Consider the following 20325-nt stretch of genomic DNA (forward strand, 5'->3'; position numbering starts at 1 on the left):
ATACTGTTAACCTTGTGGTACCAAAGAGCTTAATTCACAAACAATAATTGTGGTAGAAACAATATTCTCCCTCCCTCGCCGATATTATTATGGTACACAATTTCAGCGTTTTCTGTCTATTAGTTTGGTCATATATATATATATATATATATATATATATATATATATATATCCTGCCCACTGAAACATATGTTTATTTATTGTTAATGGGAAGTTTAAATGTCTAGTTTCATCTTTACCTCAAAGACTCGTGAGATGCTCTATAATTCGCAAAACATTTGAACCCCCCTTTGGATATGTATTTTCAAAATTCCTTTCTTATCCCTTGCTTTCATGCCAAGACGAACTTTGTGTCTTTCATTTTTTCTCCTTATAATAGTATGACTTGGGCGTTGAGAAGTAATTCACGTTTACTCCTTTAAAATATATTTCTATATCTATATCTATCTATCTATCTATGTATATATATATATATATATATATATATATATATATATATATATATATATATATATATATATATATATGTGTGTGTGTGTGTGTGTGTGTGTGTGTGTAAAGAATAAAAACATATCCTTACTTTCGAAGAACATTTTCTTGTGGTCATTTCCATCTTCTTCCCATCCATTTCCACTAGCAGTGCTTTTTGTGATCGGATTTCGGAACGGGAGTTGGCAGTTCGGGCCAGAATCAAGAAATTCTGCAAGAAAAAGACAAAACATCTGTATTAAACGACAGCACGCGTTCTGAATAAACTGAATAATCAAGACGGTAGAATAAACTTACAGTTCAGTCCGGTAAGGTGTACTATACACTTATGAAACATTTTTCATCAAAGAGAAGAAAATAAAGGACATGACAGAGGCATCTAAATAATAATATCTGATATACGAAGGCAAGTCAAATATTATCTGCATTTTTGTTGTAACTTCCTTTATATTGATCGCACTGTCTTCTGCTCTCACATATTAAAAAAAAAAAAAAGTTATATTGTGGTGTCAATACTACGACAATGTGTTTTTAATTGATCCAGTTTTTCTTTCTTCTGTTGCAGCGAGAACATGGCCACTCTGTTGGAAGTATCCCAAGGAAAAACAGAGGCCAGTGATACAGTGGTCCGGTTTCTCTGGTCTGAAGGTGTCAGGGGCTGAAATTCATCGGAAACTTTCAAAATATGGAAGTGTTCTACCACGTAGAAGTGTATGCAAATGGATAGAGAAGTTTGAAATAAATCGAACAAGCAGACACACGACGAAGAAAGACGTCTACCAATATTTTCAACTGTCACAATTCAAGAAGTTAGAGAGACGTTACTGGCAAACCTGTAGGTAACCATCGGTTAGGTAGCGTGTATCTACAGGTTAATCATGGTTCTGTGAAAATCGGTGCAACTGTTTCCTAATTAATTGCTCCAGGGAAGGCAGCACATTTTTGACAGTATCTGCGATATACAGAGACGATTACCACCATGAAAGAAGACTAGTGTTCCCATTGTTTTCAGTTTATGGTCAAGTCTTCACCCTTAGTAAGGACTTCACGGACACTACATACTGTTTCAATATAGTCTACAACCGTTGGATGCAACTCGCACTCCCATGAGGAACCTACGAGAAACACACGCTGCTCAGTGCTCTTTGTGATTCTGCTGCCATGTAGAGGAATCGTGCATCGTAAGAGCCAATGACATGAGTCACTATTTCGTTCCGATTTTTACATTACTACGCCAGTTATACACATGCAAGTTGAATATACTAAGTAAGAACAAGACAATGCAGGGGCGTCATTTTAGACTTTGCTGGGGAGGGGGGGGGGAGAAAGAGCACCACCGACATAAGAATGTCACGTTTTGTACTAGTATATTAGTAGGCAATCGATTAAAGTATATGCATTCCTCAAATTCTTGGGGGAGGGGCAATTGCCCTCTCCTGCCCTCCCTAAATGACGCCCCTGAGACAATGATGTAAACATTACAAAGTTATTTAAGAAGTGAAAAAGAGTTTGGGTCATTAATCGAACTCGAGTTTTCACCTTATCGTGATGGTGAGTTAACCATGAACCAAGTATTCTATCTAAATAATTCATATTTTCACATCTGAGGTTGGTACTCAATCATTCAGACCCCATGAATTCTATAACAATTGTTGTGCTTGGACAACAAATTATTTGTTTTATTTAACATATATGACGGTTGAATTAAATATTATCTGAGAGGAAATGAAATCGATCGAATTGCTGCCAACCTCAGCCTATTTTGACTTTCATAAAATAACTACTTGCTTCGAAAAATAAGACATACATACCAGCAAAATGACATAAAATTTTTAGTTTAACGTACCACGTTTATGCTCTTTAAGCTAACACGCGCGGGGATAGTAACCTAGACTATGTTGTCTCCTTTTTAAATCAGATTGACATAAGTCCATGTGTGAACTTTTTTTTTCTGCTGACCATGATTCACTGCATATTACATTTTGTCCTAACATACTTAGTTCTAACAGAAATTCTAGTCCTGCAAAACATGTTAATAGACTGTGGAAGAGGGCTCCATGGGACGATATTTGCCGTGCCTTAGATCTTTTTCCATGGTGTTTGTTGGAAAATGGTACCATCGATGATGTTACAGTGCTTCTTACTGATACCTTTATAACTGTTGTCGAAGAGTTTGTTCCCCAAAAATCACTAAAGTCGTCGAAGTTCCCTTCTTGGTTTGATGCTGAGATTCGGTCTGCTCTTAAAAACAAGAAGCTCGCGTGGTCCACTCTGGAAACAATATCCAAACCAGTTTACTTACAATAGTTTCTCTCGAAGTCGTCTATACGCAAATTCCTACTTAGATAAAAAATATAATAATTACATCTCCAATATTGTAACCTCGTTTTGTTCGAGACCTAATAGCTTCTGGTCTCTCATTAATTCAAGGGGAAATAAAACTTGTATACCCATGAACGTCAACTATGCTGAGAGCACTGTTACTAGAGAACACAGAGCTGAATCATTCAATGACTATTTTTACAGAAATTTTCCCACCCACCAAATCCTCTTCCTGAGCTCAAAGCTGTACGTTCACATTCCCTATCCTCGATTTCTACTACGCCTGCTGTTGCGCGATTTTATTTCATTTCATTAAATTTTCCTAAGAAAGAAAAAAATCAGCCAAAATAGGTTAAAGGTAGCTATTTAGTTAGTTTCTGTTGCTATAGAAACCAGCCTTGACCTTGGCCTTCTCGCGGTCAGGTGGGTGGGTAGAAGTAGGCTGACAGGTGCTGACATCTATAATGATCAGAAAAAAAATACGCAACGAACCTTCATACGACAGAGGAACATGTTACCGGCTGGATCCAAGTAAATGCTAGTGTTCAAAATCATAACGTCAACTGCACAATGTGGACTATTTAATGGACATATTAGTTGTTAGTGTTTGGACATTATTCTACATGAACGGATCTACTGGTCGGTGTTAATTGAAACAAATATTTCTTCGAAAAACAGTGAACTTATATTATATTTTTGAACTGACTTTTCGGCGACGTAATTGGAAACAGAAAGTGATAAGTGTTGTGGATTGATGATTTATTTTTCATATAATTACATACTGTGGAAGATTTCAGGTAAATTGTTTGATTTAAGTGGCACTTGAAGAATTTAACGAGAAATATTTGTATTGAATCAAAATTTGCCACACTTACGTTTGAATGCGGAATAATGTTGGTTTTGTTTGTATTCTTTGGTGTTTGATTAAAAACTTGTTTTCATTTAAATGGCCATTTTTCAATTGTCTATTTGAATAGAGAAGCCAATTCCGCAGTTGCAATCACGGTATAAAGATATCATGCAACAACCATGGAACGCTGCTGAAGTCAAATTACTCTTGTCAGCTCTACCTGACCATCATGCTTTTGGACCTGACAAAATATTTATACATCTGTGGCTTTTTCATTTAATAGAAGAAGAGGTTTTCCCTCACTTTGGAAACAGTCTAACATTATTCCAATCTATAAATCTGGCACTAAAATTGATGTATGTTCCTATAGACCCATTTCTCTTCTCGGACACTTGTCAATTCTTTGTGAGATAATCATTAAGGACAGACTTTACAAGTTCATAGCCCCTTATTTGAACATTGCACAGCATTGCTTCCTGCAACAGATTTCATGCTTCACCAACCTATCAGAATTTCTTATTCATGCCATAACAGGGTGTCTACTAAAATTCCAAAATGAAATTTCGTGACCTTTTCTTCACTAAATCATAAAATTTCCTAACATTTTCAAGAGCAAATTTGGGTGCGAATTAGGCCGAATTTTCATCCATACGATAGAAACGTACTTTGCTTGCGATTTGGTAGCATCTAAGGCCGACTATAGACATTTTTGGTGGTAAATTTTGACGTTTTATAGAACGAAAGTTTCAAATCTGTACTTATATTTGTACAGTTAAAGAATCGTGACCCAAAAGCTAAATTTTGTGACTTTTTCGAGACTTTCATGACCGTTTTCTGATTTCGTGACATTCGTGACTTTCGTGACCGATAGACGCCCTGTATAAACTGTATTTCAGAAGCCTCTCAACTGGATGTGAAAAACTTAGATTTCTTTAAAGCTTTCGACAAAACTGACATCCATCTGCTTCTTTACAAGATATCTAACAGATTTAATCTTCATGGCAAATTCCTGTCTCTACTAAAGGATTATTTTACTGATCGTATGCAACGTGTTGTTATGCCAGATGAATCATCCAAATTTGTCCCAGTTCTTTCTGGAGTTCCCCAGGGTAGTGTTCTAGGACCACTGCTATTTCTTCTTTACGTGGATGATATCCCTTCCTTCCTGTCTTTACCATCTACGGACATTGTTCTCTTTGCTGACGATTGTAAACTTTTCCATAAAATCTCCACCATAGATGACTTCAACAAATTCTTACTAAATTTACTGACTGGCGTGGGACTTGGAATTTGAAACTAAACCCTCAAAAATGTTGTACTCTTTAATATTTCTTTGAAGAAAAATAAAATTTATAACATATTTTGTACTAATAACAGTCCTATCGAAAGAGTTGTGACACATAAAGATCTCGGAGTATTATTCGATGAGAAACTCATATTTGCTAATCACATCACATTTACTGTTAAGAGTGCTATGAGAATACTGGGTATTCTTTACAGATTTACTGAAATTCGTGATCTCAACTCACTCAATATTTTCTTCAAAGCTTTTATATCTCCTAAAATTGAATATTGCTCATTGATATGGAATATGGCCTGTATTTCAAATTTATCCCATTTAGATTCTGTCCTTAGATTTTTTCTTGCCAGTCAAAAAGATTCCTTCAGTGCGTAGTCTTAATAAAACAGAGATCCTAAACAAACTCAATATTCCGACTCCACTTACTCGAGGTATGGTGGTGGCAGACTTGCTGTTTCTCCATAAAATTATCAATGAAAAAATTAACTCCGATTTGTTGGTCTCTGTTCTCAATTTTCGCGTAGAGCTCCTCCGTGGCTAAGCGATTAGCGTACGCGCCTTTGGCGTGGGAGACCCGGGTTCGATTCCCGGTGGGAGTTCCTGTGGTTCGGATTCCACGTTAATCAGTAGGTCCACGTCTCATATAGCCTCGCTGCTGAAAGGGACGCTAAACTAAAATCAACTCAACTCAACTCAATTTTCGCGTACCTTCTCGCCTTACTCGCAGTCATACGTTACTTACATATGTAACATCCAGATTATCAATTATACAACGTTCCTCATACTTCCGGCTGGCATCATTATATAATAATCTATTGCCAGATCTTGACATTTTTGACTCTGAAAATCATTTTAAAAACAAGTTAAAGTCTCTGTAAATATGGTACATATTCTATGTATATATAAATATATTTTTATTTTTTAATTTTTCTTCTTTCTTTTTTATTTCTTACATACGTTGTTACTTGTTTCAGTGTAAAATGAACATTGATCTGTATCTGAAACATTTTTAAATAAATAAAAATGGAGAACCCCGAGAAAAGTAACACAATAAACATAATTTTGTACAGCGATTAACGAGTTAACCTGTACGTCCCCATGGAATAAAAATTGATCGGAATTGGTTCCGATCGTTTGATCCGTCAACAATTATCGTTTAATATCCACACGTAATGACATAATATGAACTTTTTGAATGGTTAACAAGATAACCTTTTACACTCATGGAAGCAAAGATAATTGAAGTTAATCCAGATCGTTCGAGCGTCGTTTGGTAGAGTATCAGCATCTGATTGCCACATGTAGTGATACAATACGCATAATTTTGTTTTCGGGGCTAACAACTTAATCCGTTACCCTTCCATGGAAGTAAAATTGATCGGAATAGGCACAGATTTTTGATCGCATTTGTTCGCTAGGCTAGTAACATAATATTCTCTCTGTTCATGCATGTATGTCCACTGATGTAATACGCAATATTTTGTAGAGCGTTAACAAGTTAACCTGGATGCTATTTAAATTCACAATGGAAGGAAAATTTATCTGATTTGAGACAAATCGTTTGATCGTCCTTTTATCGGTTTGATTGTCAACAATCATAGTTTGATCGCCACGCCTAGTGACGTAATACGTATAATTTTATAGGGGACTCGCAAATAATACCTATTAGTACTCAATGTAAGTAAAATTGATCGAAATTGGGCCAGATCGTTTGACAGTCGATTGATTGTCAACAAACTACCGTTTGATCGACACATGTGGTGACGTAGTAAGCATAATTTTGTATGCGGGCTGACAACTTAACTTGTTAGACCACCCATGAAAGCAAAATTGATCGAAATTCGGATAGATCATTGAATCGTAGTTTGATTGCGTTAATCGTCAACAATCAGCGCTTAGTTGTCACAAGTAGTGACGTAATATGCATCATTTAGTAGAAAAGTTAAGAACTTAACGTATTAGCCCGATGGAAGCAAAATTGATCAAAATTAATAAAGATCACTTGATTGTCGTTTAATAATCAATAACCATTGTTTGACCACCACGCGGTGTCATACGCACGATTTAGTAGGGTGTTAACAAATTAACTACTAGCTCTCCCCTCTAGAGGAAGGAAACTTGATCGGAACTGGGCTAGATCGTTTCATTGTCGATTGGTTGCATATGATCGGCAACGATCAGCATTTGATCGCCACATCTAATGACGTAATACGCATAATTATGAAGGAGTTAACAATTAACACATTGGCCTCCATGGAAGCAGAATTAATAAAACTTGGGCCAGATCGGTTGACCAACATTTGATCGCCACGCATAGCGAAGTAATGTGCATAATTTTATAAGGGGGCTATCAATTAAACCTGTTAGTCTCTAAGGAAGCAAAACTAATCAGAATTGAACCAGATCCCTTGATCGTTGTTTGATCACCGACAATCATTGTTTGATCGCCACGTATACTTGAAATAATACACATAATTTTTAGGGGGGGGGGGTAACGATTTAACGGGTTAATTTCTATACATATGGAATCCCCAATATACTTTTGTAATTTTTTCTATATTTATGATAATTTTCTCTTTCTTTCAATAAATTTTCAACATGTTGGCCCCCATGGAAAAAAAATGATTGCAATTGTTTGATTCCTTTTTATTATCAACCATCAACCTTTGATCACTGCGCGGAGTGACGTAATATTAATAATTTTTGCAGGGAGTTAGCAACTTAACGCATTAGCCACCCACGGAGGCAAATTGATCAAAATTGAACCAGATCGCTTGATTGTCATTTGATCGCCAACAACCATAATTTGATGGCTCCAATATACGAAAATCATTGAATCGAATTTTGATTGTGTTTGATCGTCAACAACCAACGTTTGATCGCTACGCGTAGAACATATTTTGTAGGGAGAGTTAACAAGTTAGCCAGTTTGCCCCAATGGAAGCTAAATTGATCGGAATTGGGTCAGATCGTTGATGGTTGATCAAACGCAATTAAGGAACGATCAAACGATCTGCCCCAATTTCGATCAATTTTGATTAAATATGAGCTTGCAGATTAACTTGTTAATCCCCTTACAAAATTATATTACATCACTATGCGTAGTGATTAAATTACGATTGTTGGCGATCGAATGCAATCAGACGATGATGAAATAATCTCGCTCAATTCCAATTAATTACGCTTACATGGAGGACTTGATAGGTTAACTTGTTTTACTTCCTATAAATTATGCGTATTACATCGGCACGTGTGACAATCCAACGTTCATTGTTGATCACATTAACTTGCTTATCCTACTACAAAATATGTGTATTACGTCACTAAATGTGGCGTGACAATCCAACAATGGTTGTTGGCGATCAATCTCAATCAAACGAGGATCAAACGATTTGGCCCAATTTCCATAAATTTTGCTTCCATAGGACCGTACAGGTTAACTTGATAACTTCGCCTACAGAAGTATGTATATTACGTCACTACACGTGTCCATTAAACACAGATTGTTGGCGATCAAACTATTTGGCCTAATTTTGATCAATTTTGCTTCCATGGCGGGCTAATAGATTGCCCCTATACTACTGTCTGTATTACGTCACCAGTTATAATGATCAACTTCTGACTGTTGACGATCATACACGATCACATTACATCACTACGTGTACCGATCAAACAATAGCCGTTGACAACTGAATGCTATCAAACAACAATTAAATGGTCTGGCACAGTTACGATGAATTTTGATTCTATAAGGATTACAGATTAACTTGCCAACCCTCCTACTAATTTATACTTACTACGTCACTATATGTGGTGATCAGACGATGACAATAGGCGATCGAACGCGATCTAACGACGATCAAATAATCTGGCTCAATTTGAAAATCAACTACGCTTACATGGAGGACTAATAGGGTAACTTGCTGATGTCTCTTACGCCACTATGAGTGGTGATCAAACGATTTGGCTCAATTCCGATCAATTTTAGTTTTACGGGGTGAACAGGCGAACTTATCAACTTCTAACAAAATATGCGTATTACGTCACTATGCATGGCGATCAAATGGTGATCAAACGATCTAGTCTAATTTTGATCTCTTTTGCTTCCATGGGGGGTTAACAGTTTATCTCGTTAGCCCCCTATAATATTATACGTATTGCTAGATTCTGAGTATAACGTCCCTTTCAGCAGTGGGGCTATATGAGACGGGACCTACTGATTAACGTGGAATCCGAACCACATGAGCTCCCACCGGAAATCGAACCCGGGTCTCCCACGCCAGAGGCGCGTACGTTAACTGCTTAGCTACGAACGAGCTCTATTATCCGTATTGCGTTACTAGTCGTGCTGATCAAATTCTGATTGTTGGCGATCATACGTGATCAAATGACACGCAAACAATCTGGTCCAATTCCTATTAATTTTGCTTTCATGGGGCGAACAGGTTAACATTTTAACTCCTACAAAATTTAGTATTACGTCACTACACATGGTGATGAAATGCTGATTGTAGGGGATCAAACGATCTGGTCTAACTTCCATAAATTTTGCTTCCATGGGAGCTAGCAGTTTACTTTGTTAGCTTCTTATAATATTGTCTGTATTGTGGCACCATGTGTGGCAACTCAACGCTGATTGTTGGAGATCAAACAACGATGAAATGATCTGATTCAATTCCAATGAATTATATTCACAGAAGGGTAATGGGTTAATTTGTTTACTCTCTACAAATTATGCGTATTACGTCACCCATGTGACGACTCAACGTTGATTGTTTGCGATCGAAAGCGACTTAACGATAATCAAACAATTTGCTTCAATTCCAGTAAATTACGTCTACACGGAGGACTAATACGTTCCTTATTAACTCTACAAATTTTGCATATTACGTCACAACACGTGGTGATCAAACACTGATTGTAGACGATTGAATGCGATCTAACATGAGCGAACAATGTGCTTCAATTTCAGTCGATCACGCCTACATGGAGGGCTAATTAACCCTTTCAACACGAGGAAACGCAATTGTGCGGATTGATTGAAACCGATGTAGAAGTGCCTCCTCTTGCTTTTGTACTTCGAAACGGCGTGCAGTGATTGTGTAAGTTTCGTTCAACGATTTGCAATTGTTTTGGTTTGTGATAGGCCATTTTTGGCGCATACAAGAAGAAAGAAAAGTATTGTTCTCAACGAAGCCATGACTGTCGCCGTGTTGAAAGGGTTATGCATGGTGATCAAACGCTGAGTTTTGCTGATCAATCGCAATCAAACAACGATGAAATATCTGGCCCAATTTTAATCAACTTTGCTTCCATAGGACCATACACGTCACAACTTTGCTTCCATGGGACCATACAGGTTAACTATTAACTTTCTACACATTTAAGCGTATTACGTCACTAAGCGGAGATATCAAACAACAATCAGACGATCTGGCCTAATTTCGTTCAATTCTGCTTCAATGGGCAACGGGGTGCTAACAGGTCACTGGTACAGTTTGTGTGTTAGCCCAGTGGACATAGTAACTATTTTTAGTGATGTTACCGTTAACATGAGACAGGTGAGTACCGCCTTGAAGAACTTGTTAGTGTCAAAAACAGAACAGCGTACATAGTGATCCTAAAGCCCATTTAACTGTTTCATTTCTCATTGGATTTATTTCGATCCTATCGCGATTATTCGAATGTTTTTCAAATTCTTATAGTTTTTCTCACTTGTCTTAAATTCGGTAAATCTCATAGCAAACTATCGCGCTCGCATCTGTCAACGCAATACTAGACTTGTCGTTCTGTAAATATTAACAACATATTCCTTAACTTCATTTCACAAAAATTAGCTCTACCAACCTCAATTTTGAGGAATTAAGGGACACGATAATTCCAACTTTGATAGCTAGTTTTGGACAATTATGCTGAGTGAGTTTTGAACGTTTGTAGCGCTACAAACCTTATCACAATATATAAATAGAAAGATAACGTCGTAACGTGTAGGATCAGAGAGGTAACATGTGAGCAAAATCCATTTTCGGTATTACTGTATTAAAAGGGCTTGAGTCTTGTCAGCCCCTACTTGGCTACAACACTAGGTTGTGCAAAGAACACTTCTGCTAATAGTCTTTTAACTGAGAGAACCTATATTTAATTCGTCTACGAAAATATAAAATTGTTAAGCACAGTTTTGGTAAATAAGAATATGAATTAACATTTTTTTCATTAGTCGGAATTACGAGATTATTTTACTAATTTTGGACTGAATTAATAATGAATAAACTAATTAATCAATCATATTAATCACAGCTTACCTTGGTATCTTAAAACTTTAAATGTTTTCAACCCCTTTGAATCATCAAATAGGTCAAGATATGCTTGTTTTATCTTGTACTTTTCTAACAACTTTTGAGAAACATTCTCTTTACTTAACAGAGACTTAAATTCGCAATGATGATTTTTCAGATCATTCCATATCTTTTCCAAGTAATCCTTTAACTCCTCATATGCTTTTGGCCATAATGAACTAATCGCTGATTCATCCAACAATACCTTCCGAATAAGTGCGTGAGCCTTCACCTATAAGTAATCCAATATAAAATTCAAAATTAATAAAATAAATGTTGTAGATGCTGCTATATCATTATTTCTTCTTGTTTTACTACTACTATACTACTACTACGAGTTACTTATAAGTGTTTCGTAAGGAGAAATAAATATTTAAAATGCATACATGAAAATGAAACAAATCAATACGGTCGATGAGCAGTACGTCACTAATGATTCTATTTCGTTATTATTATTATTATTATTATTATTAGTAGTAGTAGTAGTAGTAGTAGTATATATATATATATATATATATATAAACTGTAAAAGCACATGAATGTTTGAATAGCCTTCATAAGATACGAAGGGAGAAAATGGGATAAAAGAAAACAGTGGTAACTGAGAAAGTCAAGTTGGATGCCATTCGACTATTTAAACTAACAGACAAAAAACGCTGAAATTTTGTACATGCAAATATCGACATGGGTATATTGTTTGACATATTCTGTGACATCATTAGCTTTACAGTGTTGCCAATTTAACACAAAATTGTATTTTTGTTTTTTCAAATGGAACTACGACAGAGTATTTGCACATTTCAGATCTACATGTCAAACGAAAACCTACAATATCACATTTATTATTTGGTATTGCAAACTAAGAGCGTTACAGTACTAGAAATATCTAAAATTTTAGAGGCCTCTATAACAGTAATAACTCAAAGAGTACTTTAGAGCCTAATACTACGAGCAGGATATGACGAATTTCGATTGAACAGGAATAACGTTATAAGGGATTGAAAATTTGACTTTTCCTTCAAAAGCCTTTATTTTGAAAAACTGTTAAAGAAAGTATCTCATGCAATCACATAGCTGGTTTTCAATCGATGTAAAGATCATAATCTCATTTACGGCAATTTGATACCTGAAATCATTCTGGAGCATGGGCGCCCGAAGGGGAGGGCAGGATGGGGTCCGGGCCCCCCTCTGGCTCACGAAAATGTATACGTAATATAGGAAACACGTACATTAAATACCAGACGTAATATAGCAACCATAGAGATGGGCCCCTCCCTAGAAAATTTTCTTCGGGCGTCCCTGTTATGGAAATATGGTAAATACTGGTGAAGTTTGCAACACTGTTTAGAATTGTGTAATTTCGAGAACGTGTTGTAATCACACCTACGAAAAAAAAAGTATTATTGTATTGTTATAGAAACAAACTAAATCAACAACTGTTTTTAAAAAAAGTTCCACAAATACGACATTTTCAGCTACATAGGAATCTTTACCATTTTCTTTTTTTCATATCTCTGAAACGGATTGAGATATCAATTTGCTCTAAACGGAATCGTAATCTTTATGCCTATTGAAAATACGTAATATACGTAATTGGATGTGATACTAATTTAAATACCTTTTCGAAATAAAGTGCTTTGAACAAAGTCAAATTATCAATTCCTTGTACAATACAATCTCGTTTATCCAGACTAACTGGGACCAAAGACAATCCGGAAAATCGAAAATCCGGATAATCTGGGTAATATGAGTAATAAGCAAAACAAATCCTTAAATAAGCAGACTTACCGTTTATTACGATAACTTTCCACATCATTTCTTAACAAAGAATTGGTCCACTGTCTTCTGTTTCAAACATGTGTGGCGTTTGAATGAAGCACGATCATGCAAACACTTTATCATTAATAGTTCAGCTGGATTGGTGTCGGGCTGACGCTCCAAGTACGCCATGATGTTTGTCAGCTGGTGCACCATGATGTATCATTGGCTGTTGCGGTGTCATCGCTCCTTCCTCGTCCACGTCATCTTCTTCCTCACTGCTTGCTATAGATGTGCATGCTGCTATAATTTCTTCTTGTCTACAACTCTGATCCGGATTATCTGAAGATCCAGATCAACGAGGGCCGGATAAACGTGGTTACACTGTAACTTTTATTCTTTTTCAAAATATGTCATATGGTGAGTGTAGTATTCGACACAAAAGTACTTTGGATGCTCATTGAACAATCCATCTCACTTTCGTTATTGTTGCTGTCAGAGCCTTCAAAACTTTTTTTTTTTTTTTTTAATTTTTTTTATATATGTTTGTTATACTGTTTGAGTCCTTAGTTTGCAAGATTAAACTACGGATATGGTATCGTAAATTTCGGATTGACAGGTAGATTTGAATTATGTAATAACTCGAGACCGGATGTTAGGTAAAATTCCTATTCTTTAATATTAAAGATATGGTCAAAAATAACGTTTTAAATTTATATAGTTTCAATTAAAGCCAATTTTATTTTGCCTATTTCCCCCCTTCTGCCTAACTAATTGCTTTAGTGCCTAATGTTGCTTATTCTATGCATTTTCTTCACAATAAGACTTTATTGGGGAAAAATATATAATTTAGTATTTCAAGATAGTATTTTGCCTCTTCCGCGAAATATAAGTGTTGTTTGTAGTGGCAAGATGCCGTAAAACTTTGGACTGGTATGTGTACTGATAAAGTGCTGTAAAACTTTGGACTGTTAAGTGTACTAATGAAGTGCTGTAAAACTTTGGACTCCTGTGTGTACTGATAAAAGTGTATAAAATTTGGACTTAAGTGTAGTGATAAAATGCCGTATAGAATGTATTTACCAAATATACATGAAATACATGTCAAGCTTCGTTTTTTATATAAGCAGTAAAAGAAGATACTAACAAACAGGTATGTTTTTATAGTCTTTGAACGTTATCTATGACTTTAATTTATTTTTGAATTGTATTGAGCGTTTAATTTCATTGTTATGAGTTATGTTTAGTGCCTATTTTACTACCTATGTTTTAAATTATAAGTGCCTATTTGCCTGCCTATTTTCTTAATGCCTAAACATCCGGTCTCTAGTAATAATTTGACAGTGGAATTTGAAAATATGCTTACTTTATTATGGCATGAGAGTTACTGGTTCTATTGCAGAGTATGTCAAACACTGTTTCCGTCGATGTTTTCATGGTATGAAATTTTAAAGTTCTCTATCTATTAGTTCAAATGTTACAAGGGTGTATCAAGATAAATGATCCACCCTGTATGTGCTCAAAATTTCCAAATACATTAAATACTTCTGAACTTCTACCCGGAAAATATTATTATACTTACAATGAGATCCACGGTTTCTTGCCTTCCATATATTATCCTTCCACTCCAGTTTCTTGGATAATCATTGTTTGGAATTACTACAGGGAAGTCTTTTCCCGTCATTATCTTCTTGCAATCCAAATCGAACAAATTGTGAATAAATACACCATATAGAAAGAAACTGGTAAAAGCAGTAATTAGTTGCTCCGCATGTTGAATACTACCACAAGGGGTATCAATGGAAAAATCAGTACAGAAAGGCGATATCTGCCACGCTATAATAAAAATAAAATAATTAAATAATAAAATAGAAACAAATAATAATAATAATAATAATAATAATAACAGTATTAAATGCACATGTGTTAGGATTTTATTTCATTAATTTAAATATCGCAGGTTGTTAATACGTATATAACACAATGTCTCTACGAAATACCCTCAAAAGATAACGCATCGCGTTACGAACACCAACACTGAACGACCATCGCATTAGGAACGTCATGGAATGAACTGGTCCAACGTCCGTCATGTGCAAACAGTTGAAGTGACTGACTTTGATCAAGGACAAATTATGGGGACGCGAAAAGCTGGTGCCAATATAACTTGGTGCGGGAGCCACTCATAGGTCCTGATGCATCGAAAAGGTTCAGAGCAAATTATCACTGGACTTTGTATAATGGTGCTAGTGGATGATTTGTCGCTTGATCTCATGTTTAGAAAATCATGAATTTTTTGGCAATATGGCCGCCAAGGTCAAAGGTCTCCGAAAAATTGCCTTATATCAGAAATCTGAATATCTTTAAAATGGTTGAGTTTTTTGAGAATAGCCTTCTACAAAAGTAGTTCAGAATTAAATTTTGAGCAAATTCACTATTTTAAACTTTTGTCCAGTGGTGTAGCGTGATCAAAAATTTAGGGGGGGGGGCACTATTTCCTAAAGTATCTTACAAATATTTGGGCCATACAAATATCCATATGATAAAGAGGTAAGTAAATATTTCAGAGGAAAAAGGTGGAGTATGTAGCTCTCTGTTCCACCCTCCCGCCGGCGCGACACTTTTGCCTAAAATCTATCTTTGTCGCAAAATTGCGCGCAAAGTTAAATGCTGATATATAACGTAAAAGTGCATGCTAAATTTTATTTTATTTTACTGTATGTAATTACATGTAACTCACTGTAATTTCTCAGAGACTTTATTTCATTTAGTAAAAGGAGTTGTACTGTATTTAGTAAAGCCAGTATTAACTAGTTCTTTTTGTAGCTATATAACCTACATTTTTTATACCTTCGTTATCTAAGTTCTAAATATAAATCTTATTTACTTACGCGAAAAAAAAATTCTAAAAAGATACTTAAATTACGTTCTCGCTTATTACCATTTTGAAGTTACAAATATATACTGATATTTGTTTATTATTTTTTAATTGTATGAATTGTCTCCTCTCCCATCGCTGCAAATACTGATTACGCTGAATGTACAAACAAAGACCTTATTTCCATTTTTCTTTCAAGGCACAATACAAACGAGCAAGTTGGAATATAATTCAAATCGATAAACAAATAAAGTGATATTGAGGTGTTATTTAGTGTAGAATATATACATTTTTACACGAATAGTAGCACATACATGTGATTTATAAAAATAGACGTGACTCGATAACATCAAAATTACGTGAACGGATTTTCACAATTGCTGCTTTCACAACTGCAAAACTGACAACAAGGCATGGCATTAATGCGACACTTACAAGATGTGTTTCTTGCGCATTTTTTGCAAGTGCAGGGGAATGGAAGTTGATAGGAAGAGTTCCAAGTGTCATTTCTGGGATTTATTCGACATCATTGTCTGTGTAGCCATATTGAGATGGGTCACGTGCTGGGGTTTCGTCAAGTATGTGGTACCACTTGTAGCTCTTCTGATGTGAGGATGTATCAAAGATGAGGTTGGCGGTAATTTGGAAAAATCCAGACGCTTTATGCGATGATACTGGTGAATTCTATATTTATAAATTGATGACAGTTTACACGATCATCTGCACTAGAAAGGTTTCTGCAGACATTATCATAATTTCTGACAATTCTTCTTTGCCGAATTCAGTCAGATACTATGCCATGTTCTTTGCAGTGGTAACAGCAGAATGCTTGGTGCCAACTTTGTTTGTAGTGTCACATCCAGCTAGAGCGTGAGCTGTTGGTAAGATATCAACCCTAGGAACACCAAGGTATTTTTGAGTTACATGAAATACCAATGAGGGAGGGGGAGGACTCTAAGGCTGACAACTTAATGGTCATTATTTCTCACGAAAAATAATTTATCTTATCTGATATGAATTTGGGATGTCTAAGAATCATATATTTTTATTCTTTATTACTACTAGGTTTCTAATTACAGTGTTTCCAACTATACGTGTGTATACTTTATACGTGTGTAATTGTTTAAGTTACCATTTTTATTTATGTCAGTAACTATTACCAGGGGCGTCATTTAGGGAGGGCAGGGAGGGGCAATTGCCCCCCTGAGTTCGAGATTTATATATTTTTTATCAATAAAATAGTAGTAAATCAGTGAAAAACGCGAAATTTAACTGATATCAAGGGGTCTTGACCCCCCCAAGCAAAGTCTGAAATGACGCTCCTGACTATTACCTATTTATTTTATTATCATACAGATCAATAGCAACTTAGTGCAGTGTAGTATGTGTGCAAAGGCGGCTTCTAATCGCATTTTGGTGGTGGTAAGGCAGAGTGGGGTATACTTCAGTATTCCAATGAACTCAGGGTTAACCTTTTATCCTTGTAATGGCGAAATTATTTTAGGTTTCCGCGAAAAGATAGATAGTGCGAGAAACCTTCATTGGGCACTATAGGGGATGTCACCAGAAAAGCAGTGTTGCCATCCCAATACAATTTTTCTATTAGCACAACGTCAGCACAAGGTCGCGATATCAGCACTCGAATTGCGAAATAAGTTATGTATTTTTAAAGAGCATCACGTAGTTAGTTAATTACCAAGTATTAGCTGCAGTCCACCAATAGGGCAAAAGTGATGGGACTTCAAATGTAACATGGGATCGGAGTCTATTGCAAACCCCAGAAGAGGGCGCCACAGGCAGCAACTAGATGGCTGCGAATGTCACATTTACGAATAAACTGATTCCGACTGAATGCACAGGACTAGTGCAGCCCCTGGACGTGTACTTTTTTACGTCCTTACAACAACTTTGTAAACTTTGTCACTGACACAATCGTACTTTCCCAGGAAACGAACATCTAGCACCGTGACAGGTTCTTGAATCTCCAATCGTTTACGCCGTATCAGTTCTGTGCTCCCCTGTTCCACAACATGGCTCGATTTGCTTTCTACAAACCGGGATACCTGGATATCGAACATGAAGCATTCCAGCTACCCATTCAGTACTGCTTCGATTCCCTTACCACTGAATTATATCATCACTACGAGTCAATGACCATTGCAGGATGTGTACATTGTATGAACTGCTTTTGCTGGATCATTCGATCCTTTCTACTCTCCACATCAACTGTCATTTGAATCGCTATCTCATCTTCCCAAATAATTAGGAGAGATGGAAGAAACGGAGAGATGGGGATTTCTTTCTTGTGTTTGCCATAGACCCCATGTTACCTTTGAAGTCCTATCACTTTTCCCTTATTGGTGGATTGCAGCTAATAACTTGGTAATTAACTACGTGATACTCTTTAAGGATATATAACTCTTATTGCGCAACTCGAGTCCTGATATCGTACCCTTTGCTTGTTGAGAGTAATGTCGATTTTCTGTTTCTAAACATTATTGTAATAAAAGAACTCGTATAGAAAGACAGGGAAACGTATTTTACAAATATACAAAATGGCAGGTACTAACACATGACTGGACACTTTTCGGCTGTTCTATTGTGTTGTTTCACATCTTTTCTCTACATTTTGACGATGAATCACTCGTAGTTTGGGAAATAAATACTTTTAGTTGATATACAGGGTGTGACTATAAATGCATGACGAAAAGTGACGAGGTGATTGCGGACATCCAAATAAGTAAAATGTTCCTATTAACATGTGTCCGATGGTGCTTCGTTTCCGAGATACAGGGTATTCAAATGTCGAGTCCCTCCAATGGCTCACTACGAGAAAGTGAATGGAAATGTTCAATATTACAGGAATAATATAATCAAGTGGAATTATACCTGTGAAAATACATTTATGTTACACCCTGTATATGTATTCCAAATAGTAATTTAAGATTCCTTTGATTATAGTAATTTTTATGTACTAACGTTGAAATTCCTTTGTTCTAACTAAATACTCACCTTCAAAACAATGATCACGTAAAGTCTCAGCGTATTTCACTACATGTTCTCTGATATTGTCAAGGAAATGATACATGAATTTTCTATATTCCTTCTCCCAGTTCCGTTTGCTAAAGGGATACTCCGCCAATACGTTTAACCACATGTCAAATATTTCCAAAGAAACCTAGAATGAGAACGGTTTGGTGTTTTCAAAACATGTACTTCAATATTTTTAAGTAAATTAGACACATGAGCATTTTGCAGTGATAATTATACAGAGAACACAAGAACAATTTTTTTTACAGAATTCCTACTTATTTGGAGAAATCTATTTCCCTGAATTCTCCCTGACCTTTGGTAGGAAATTCCCTGACTTTCATGACAGGTGTCGGATGACGTTGACATATACAACGGTGAATATTCATATATGAGAACATTTATTCTATAGAGACAAATAGTAATCAACTGCTCATATGTACATTCCACTTACCTTCCATAAAAATCTGAACAACGTCCATTATAATGGTTGGCTAAGCGAAATTGATATACAATTAATGTTAGAAAACTTATATTGTATAAGATTTCCCTGATTTCTCGTCTTTTTCCTTGAACTTCCCTGACTTGCTACATTTTCTCTGACTTTCCTGACCAATAGGAACCCTGTTTTAGTAGAGAGGGCACACAAGATCCCTTTCTTTCTTTTTCTGTTGCAGAGCTATGGAAAAATAATACATGGTCTGTGAAGAAAGTATCGATCAACTGTAAATATAATACAGGGTGCGGCACGTAAAACCGGCCCGTAAAGTGAACACATAAAATGAAATGTAATGTATTGAATATGATTAACTACAACACATAAATGAAATGTAATGTATTGAATATGACTACTCACCTTCACAGTAGGTGCTGAAAGTGTCCTCCGCCCACTTCAACACACATGTGAGCACGATTGAGGAGATTCATATATACCCTTGTCAGTTCTTGTGTTGTAATGCTATTGGTGACATCCTGGATCCTGGTCTTGAGTTCTTCAATTGTGTGTGGATTTGTTTCGTATACTCTTCCCTTTAACAGTCCCCATAAGTAAAAGTCACACGTGGACAAGTCTGGTGACCGAGGAGGCCACAAGCCTTTGCTGATTATACGACATTATCACACAATGACACTCACCCGGCTTAACACAACGAGGCCTTTTTCTAAACTGGTTTCGACAAGTTTCACTGGCTGCGGCTGCACGTGACTGCTGCAGGTCACGTAAGTCGACCCGACCTCGACACGCCATCTCTTGGTAGGAAGGTAGATTATTTAAGTGTTGCCAAAAACACAATATACCAGAATATTACGACGGACCGGTTTTACGTGCCGCACCCTATATAAGCTAACTAGATTTAGAATATAA

The 20325-nt window shown here is 36.2% G+C and overlaps 1 protein-coding gene across 8 annotated transcripts in view; it reads right to left on the bottom strand.

Moving 5' to 3' along the window:
- The window catches only part of LOC145675464 (uncharacterized), a 209781-nt gene that overhangs the window by 38648 nt on the left and 150808 nt on the right, over positions 1-20325 (bottom strand). For all 8 annotated transcript variants that reach the window (XM_081745895.1, XM_081745901.1, XM_081745899.1 and 5 more), the window contains 4 exons: positions 18945-19110; positions 14637-14890; positions 11264-11528; positions 581-700 (listed from right to left, as the gene is read on the bottom strand). In XM_081745895.1, the coding sequence (XP_081602021.1) occupies positions 581-700; positions 11264-11528; positions 14637-14890; positions 18945-19110 (805 nt within the window). The remainder of the gene's footprint in view (positions 1-580; positions 701-11263; positions 11529-14636; positions 14891-18944; positions 19111-20325) is intronic.

This window comes from Thermobia domestica, chromosome 18 (genome assembly GCF_964235325.1).
Source record: "Thermobia domestica chromosome 18, izTheDome1.hap1.1, whole genome shotgun sequence".
Lineage (NCBI taxonomy): Eukaryota > Metazoa > Arthropoda > Insecta > Zygentoma > Lepismatidae > Thermobia > Thermobia domestica.